This window comes from Cornus florida, unplaced genomic scaffold, assembly GCF_030987335.1.
Source record: "Cornus florida cultivar Cherokee Brave unplaced genomic scaffold, ASM3098733v1 CherokeeBrave_3.0.0_Hap2_Chr07, whole genome shotgun sequence".
Classification (NCBI taxonomy): Eukaryota; Viridiplantae; Streptophyta; class Magnoliopsida; order Cornales; family Cornaceae; genus Cornus; species Cornus florida.
The window spans coordinates 73,153,703-73,161,537 of NW_026775577.1; the positions used below are offsets into that span (position 1 = coordinate 73,153,703).

At 36.2% G+C, this 7,835-nt stretch overlaps 1 protein-coding gene across 1 annotated transcript; it reads right to left on the reverse strand.

Annotated features, from left to right (window-relative positions):
- Positions 1 to 4,836: 4,836 nt before the first annotated feature.
- LOC132267693 (RING-H2 finger protein ATL78-like) lies at positions 4,837 to 5,888 on the reverse strand. Its single transcript, XM_059768809.1, has one exon. The coding sequence runs from the start codon at positions 5,886 to 5,888 to the stop codon at positions 5,175 to 5,177; it is 714 nt and encodes a 237-aa protein (XP_059624792.1). The 3' UTR covers positions 4,837 to 5,174.
- Between the last annotated feature and the right edge of the window lie 1,947 nt (positions 5,889 to 7,835).

The window sequence follows — 7,835 nt, forward strand, 5'->3', positions numbered from 1 at the left end:
TCATATATCTATTTGACTCTTTAGTCTTGGGAATATGACATTCAAAGGATACTATATTCTAGCTTAGATGACTAATGTGATATCACAAGTGCTATACTATTTTGATATATCCATTTTTTGGCACTTTAGAACTTCATGTAATGTTTTTGCATCACTTCTTAAAGAATGCATCTAGAAGAGATAGTTAGCTCATCCACATGAAAATTCATATTGCCAATCTCTCACCACATCTCTTAAAGAAGTTATTTTGGTGTCAAGACCTCATTTTTGATGATTTTAGCCATACTTGCTCCTATGTGTTATAATTACATCTCTTTATTGGCTTATATACTTTTGGGAAACCCATGATTTTCAAATAATACATCTTATCATTTCCATTAATGAATTAAGGGTTTTTAAGTATAACTTGCTTTATGATATATCTTAAGCATACTTTACCTATCATTGCGTTATTGTTCCATTAGTTGAATAATCATTGAATAATATATGATGTAAATGGAAGCATGTTGTAGGGGGAGATTATTAGTAATCCCTTGTGAAGGAATATTGCATGATTTGCTTAGCTTAATTGACTTATCTTGTATATTGTCAAAACATGCCTTAAAATGACTTTTTGGTCATTATATTCCATTCTTATGAGCTTTCATAACTTTGAAAATTTTTCCCTCTTTATTGAATACATCAAATGGGAAAAATATATTTTAGGATTGAAGCACACTTAACTTCCTAGCTTTGCCTCTACAAAGGTTTTTGCCTTTTGGCTTACTCTAATCCTTGCTTCATTTTTATTTTTGTTACGAACTATTATGTATACTTTTGTATACTTTTGCTTAATTGAGTATATATTCCATCTTGGGTTTATGCTTTATGTATACTTTTGTATATGCCATGAACCTTAATGATGTGTCGAACTCATGCTTTCATTGCTTCACTATACTAAATGCTAAGTGCTTAATGAAGTTGTTTAGACCTCCCACCTTTTTTAGATGCCAAAAGGGGAGAGATATGTGATGTGTTAAATGATCTTAAATGCATCTTTACGTCTAAAATGATTTATGATATATCAAGCATGTAGTTTTATAACATTATGTTTATTGAATGCACTTTGATAGGGGGAGCATTTTTCAAATGCTACTCCATTTGCTTATGAACACATCAATGTTTTGTCATCATCAAAAAGGGGGAGATTGTTGACCTTAAGGATTTCATCAAAGGACAATCTAGTTGTTTTGATGATAACAAACCATTAATGGTATTTAAGGACTAATATTTACAATGAGTGTTATATAGATTATTCACATTCAAAGAATGACCTCAATGAAGCTATAAAGATCATTTCAAGTATTCTATTATTCAAGATCACATCAATGAAAGAAATGGATACAAAGAAGACTTGAAGTTGTAAGGAACCAAATGTAAAGTCCATCCAAAGATAGCTTGGACTACAACGAGCAAGAAAGCAATTCAAAGAAAGGAAGAAAGCGAGTCCACCTGAAAGCCTACACGATCATAGACAAAGCGTGAAGAAAGGGGTAGATAGGGTGGCAAGTGTTTAGGATTCAATGTCAAAGTATTTATGAATCCATTTGAAACTTATCTCTATAGCACCATGCATATCATATCATCATTCGTATGCTCCTATATCCATTAGTAATTGACTATGTACTTCATTCATATACAATTGACATATGGAGTCTTTGCTAAAAAGTGAGTTAGTTCAAGCTTGCATAAGCTTTGAAAGAACTCATCACTTATGCTAGAAATGTTAAGACTATGCATATCAATCATAAAATTCATATTGGTCAACAATTAAGGCATGAGAAGCCTTTATTACCATGAGTTGGTAACGGACATTAGGACCCCAGAATACGCGTCATGAAAAACTGTGTTTTTTGGCTAAGTGTGAAAAATGAATTTTTGAAATAATGATTATTTCAAAATAATTTTTCCCGGTAATAACTCTTTATACTTCAACTAGCCTAAACTGATTGTATCAGAATTTTTGACCAAGTCTACATTGGTCTACATAAGGATTCATTTTTACCAAAACTGTCGGAAATCCAAATTTGTACTAAAACTGAATTTCTACATTTTGATTTAGTTGGATTTCAATTTTTTAGTATTTTTCATTGAATCCAAATGGAGGGTACTCCCTTATTTGCATTGTAAACTTAAAGTAAATGGAGACATTTACTTAAATATTTTCAATGGAAATAAGTTGTGTGTAGATATCCTGTACTGAAAGTCCTATACATAAGCTGTCATCTGTCAAAACTATCAATGCACTAGGTTTTACGTCGACCGATTCTAGCTTCATGTCGACCGGTATCTAGGCAGTACTAAAATTTCAGGAACATATCATTTACGTTTACTGGTTTGATGCATACGTCGACCGGTATCCAAGTAGTACTGAAATTTCAGGAACATAACATACGTCAACCGGTTTGGAGCATCATCAACCTGTTCATGCAAAGACGTCGACCGGTTTATGCCATACGTCGACTGGTTCCTGTCGAATCTGCAGATTTCAAAATGCAACGGCTCTTTTCTCCTCGACTTTTGTGCATTTAACTCCTAACAGCTATATTGAGCTTGCAAACTCTAAAAATAAAGTGGGGAAAGTCTAAATAAAAGAGAGACATCATTTGAGAGGCTTCATATTGCATTAAAGAGAGCTTTTGTTCTCAAATATTCTCTTTATCTCTCTCATTCACTCATATTCAAATCTTGGGAGATTTAATTAAGCACTCAGAGGGCTTGTGCTCTTGCTTTAATCTTCACAAAGTTTTTGCTCTATTATACACTTGAGAGATTATAAGAGCTTACATTCTTCACTTATATCATCTCCTCTCATTTATTTCATTCATAGAGTTTAAGCTTCATTTATATTCATCAATACTCTAGTTGTGAGTTGAAAATTGTACTACTATCTTTGAGAGATCTGTTGTACTTCATTGTTCTTACTACTATCTATTGTAAGGGTTGGATTGACCCACCGGGTTGGTGTGACCCAAAGGAAGACTAAGAGAATGTTGTTCTCTTAGCAAAGAAAAGAAGCAAAGTCTTGCTTCATTTAAAGGTTTGCTCTCCACCCGTAAGGAGAAGCCATAATGGATTGGGAAGTCTCAAAAGGAGTCTTAAGCCGAGGAGTAGGAGTTTCCGAACCTCGCTAAAATCACCGAGTCAATGTTTGCAATTTCTCTTCCCTTATCTCTTTTATAATTGTGCTATTTAATTGCTTATTTTATATCTTTATAATTGCACAATTGTGTTAAGTACTTTGCTTTAAATTGTTTTTCTATATTGCAAAAATTATCCATTGTTTGTCATTGACTCTATTCACCCCCCCCCCCCCCCCTCTAGAGTCAGTTCTTAAGCAACAACATCAACTAGACATTAATATGAAATGGTTTCTCACTGGACTAGTAATGCAGGCCGTGCATACCAAGCCTAAAATAAAGATAAACCCATGGGGAAGGGGAGAACACGAGTGTAAAGGAAAAGGGTTGTGGGTGTCACTTATCAAATGTTGATGTGTCACTTATCAAATCCTGATGTGGCATGTTGACAAGTCATTACAGCCATAACCAAGGCCTAGTGGCGAGTTGATCGAAAAGTCAAAAGCGTCGAGGAATCAACCCTCGAGCACCCCAAGCCTTGGTATCACACTAGGTCCACCAAGCCTTGAGGGACCACCCTCAAGCACCCCAAGCCCTGGTATCACATTAGGCCCACCAAGCCTCGAGAAACCAACCCTCGAGCACCCCAAGCCCTGGTATCACACCAGGCTCACCAAGCCTCGAGGGACCGACCTTCTAGCACCCTAAGCCCTGGTATCACACCAGGCCCACCAAACCTCGAGGGACCAACCTTCAAGCACCCCAAGCCCTAGTGTCACACCAGGCTTACCAAGCCTCGAGGGACCAACCCTCGAGCACACCAAGCCTTGGTATCACACCAGGCCCACCAAGCCTCAAGGGACCAACGCTCAAGCACCCCAAGCCTTGGTATCACACTAGGCTCACCAAGCCTCGAGGAACCAACCTTCGAGCACCCCAAGCCCTGGTACTACACTAAGCCCACCAAGCCTCGAAGGACCAACCCTTGAGCACCCCAAGCCCTAGTACCACATTAGGCTCATAACACACCGAAAGATTGGAGCCCAAGAGAGCTCGCCATCAGAACACCATATGTCCATACAAGGCACGAAATGAAGGTAGGACTTTCGCAGCTGTAAGGGATCTAAATTTGGGAAACTTAGGAGGATCTTGGATTGGTGGATGAGAAGTCAAGAAGTGCCTTCGCTCTTAGCAAGACCCAATTAACAAGATGATGTGATTATACACATTATGACAGCAAACCTTAAAATCACATTTAATGTTGTGTTAGGCTCGATCAATCGGCACCCAAACAACATTTAATGCCCCAATTGGGGGAGAAGCAACATAGCAACATAATGCAAGGCTCGATGAGGGGATTGGACTCCTCAGGCTCCTAGACCCTCTGGACTACCCGTGTGATTCTAATTAGGAGCCATACATGTGAGAAACCATGTATGAAAGAGACCATTGGTTAATGACCAATGGAATCCGAGCCTATAAATAGCACTATCCCATGAAGGAATAGATAACCAGAAAAGGGAGCTATCACAAGAAACTGTATACTTGCTAGCACCATTTCAATCTTGACGATTGGTCTTCTTTTCCTTCTCCTTAACCAAGCATCTTCTCTGTTTCCTTCATAGTTGTACCTTTGATATTACTACTGTCTACTTGTTTATTGCTTTGATAAAAAAGAAACCCTACAAGGGTTAAGATAAAAAGAGGAAAAGGTGGATGAGTGAGAGAAGGGGAGGGGTAAGAAGCAACTTTTTGTACCTAGTGGTAATTTTTTTTTTTTTTGCTTTGACTTGAACATTAAGAAAGGAGGTGCCACAACCCTAATGGTAAACTATTAATAGCGAAAATGTTAATTTGAGTTCCATGACAATCCCTTTACAATTACCATATTCGACCTGCATCTTTCATGCATTGTGTCATTTAAATAATAAAAAAAAAAACTAAGATCATAAATAACTGATCATTATATATAAAGAATAAATTTGACATATATATATATATATATATATATATATATATATATTCAACTTGTCAAACCACATATTTTTTTCCTTGTCAAAATGGTGAAACCACACTTGGAACCTTCATTTTTTCAATACCTATATATACATCTTGATCATTCCGGTAATTATGTATTACACCTTCAGCTTCTAGTGGGGTAATCCTTACAACTGTTTCCTGTAGCGGCTGGGTTGGTGGTTGTGATGAGGTAGCCTGAGTACACTCGCTGATCTTTTGACAAGTCTGAATGAGGTAGTCCCTGCAGATAGGGCAGGAGGAATGTGAACTGAGCCACTCATCGATGCAGCAGACGTGAAACCCATGGTTGCACTTGGGAAGAACTCGTAAACACTCCCCTTCTTTGAACTCGGATAGGCATATGACACACTCGGTGCCCAAGCCAGGCTGATCCAAACCATCTGAATAAGTCACTGTTGGGAAAGTATGGAGGACCTTTTTCTTGATCCCTGTGTTGGCTAACCGGTTGTTCCTGATTTCCGAGAGTACTGAACCGGTGCACCTTAATGAACATTTAAGGACTGAACACATCCCCATTGTGCATATTACAGCACAACAGAGGACAGAGATTACGATTACAGTATCTCCGGTGTAAAATTCTGAGGTGTCGTGGCTCGGTCCGGTGGCTGGAGGAGTTGCGGTAGCCGGTGATGGGGAAGGAGGGATGTTTAGTAGCAATCTTCTTGAGTAGAAGTCTCCTACAAAATCTTGAAAGAGCAGAGTAGAAGAGGAAGAAGTTAAGGCAGACATGTTCGCACCTTTAGTTGATATAACTCCGGCTGTGCGCGCGCGCACACATATATATATATAGTGGGAAAAGTTAAAAGAAGGTTGATTTTTCTTTTCTTGTTTTCATATTGGCACGTTTGGCTATGTGCTGTTCAAATTTTGATGAGACAGCATTGAGCCTACTAGTGATACTCTTGTGGGACCACCATGGTTGTATATCCTGTAATATACCTACACGCACTTGTTTAATTTTTGCACGCACGAGTATGTGTATACTTTCATGGCTCTAAACCACCTCTGCTTCATGTATGGTTTAATTTAATAAGGTTAATTGATTTGAATCTATTACTTAGTAGATCCACATAATATGATGAATCCCAATATAATATCTATAGAATAGAGATAGGCTAGCTTAAAGATATACATAAAAAAAATAAAATATTAAAAAAAAATAAAAAAAAAAAAGGTTAAAGATATACATGCTTTTGTTTTTGGTTCAAATTGCAAGTACCAAATCTAGGAAACTTAGAGAGCAAAAAAAATAATAAATAAATAAATAAAATAAATCTAGGAAACTTATCTCTTTTGGGCTGGACTACACTAAGTGATTTTATTGGTATGTGGACCCACATCGAAAAATAGAAGGTTGAAAATGGGGTGGACTCGTTTGTTTATGGGAGACTAATTAACCAACGTGATGAATGTGCTATTCTCTTATTAATGGAACTACTTAAGCCTATGTGACTGAAGTTTAGTGTAAATTAAGTGAAAGTGAAGTTAATTATGAATTAAGTGAAGACCAATTCGTTTTAAACAATAGATATATTTCACATCCAACACCCACTCACCCACTCATCCAGCACTTCCCTAACCGGATACACATGTACATATTCCAAGTTGAATTAGTTGGTGAATAATTTAGTCCACGAGATTTCAAGGATTGGAATGGACAAGATTCAGTTCAGATTCGGTATAAATAAATAACATCTAATTTTTTATTTAATTCGTACATAAATTTCTTCTACACCAATGATCAAATGAACAACTCTGTGTACGAAAATATTCACTTGTTCTTGATGTGCAAAAAAACTTATGTACACTTTATGTATTAATCGTTAAATTTCATTGAACAATTTAAAAAGTAGTTTATCTTTTTATATTAACAATTAATTAGTACATAAATTTCTTACATATTTAGTGAATAATAGGTAAACAATGCTGTATATATATATATATAGTCTAACTCTTTGGATCCTCCATGAATGCAGCCTTAGATGTTATGCTTCAAATCTAGTATCCAATTTCACGATGGTGTGAGCTAGACACTGCCTTTTCTTCAAATCTAGTATCTACTATTCAAATAACAGCAATGTTATCCAAGTGTGGATTTTATTATACATTATTTCTTATTTTCCTATCAGTGGAGAGCACTTGCATTAATACAACTTTCGATTGGAGGCTACTTTTTTCAAAAAGGAATATATTTCACTAACAGATCTACCTGGATTGTTTTGGCTGTAAATAACTAAGTGTTGATACACTAGCTATAACATTTCAATTTTAGTACTCTTTTTTTTTTTCAATTGGGGTTTGCACCTAATTGGAATTTTTATGGATCTCCGTGTTTCATTTTCTCTCTCTAATACACTTCGGAACTTCTGCACTTCACATCTACTGGAGTTAGCATGTCTACTTAAATTTTCACATTAAGCAATATTGTGATATGGGTGCTCAAAGGATGAGTACACGCTCTCAATTGTTAAACTCACGCTCTCAATTATTAGATTTACATGGTTACACTTTTTAATTTAATGATTTAGGACATGTAAGATTGCAAGAGTATATGCACTATATTAAAAGGTTTTTAATACAATGGTATAATTTTTTTGCCCTCAAAAAAATTAAAAAGAGTTTGAATCCAAAAGTGAATAAAAAGATACGTGTTTGTTTTATCATTCGAAAGAAATA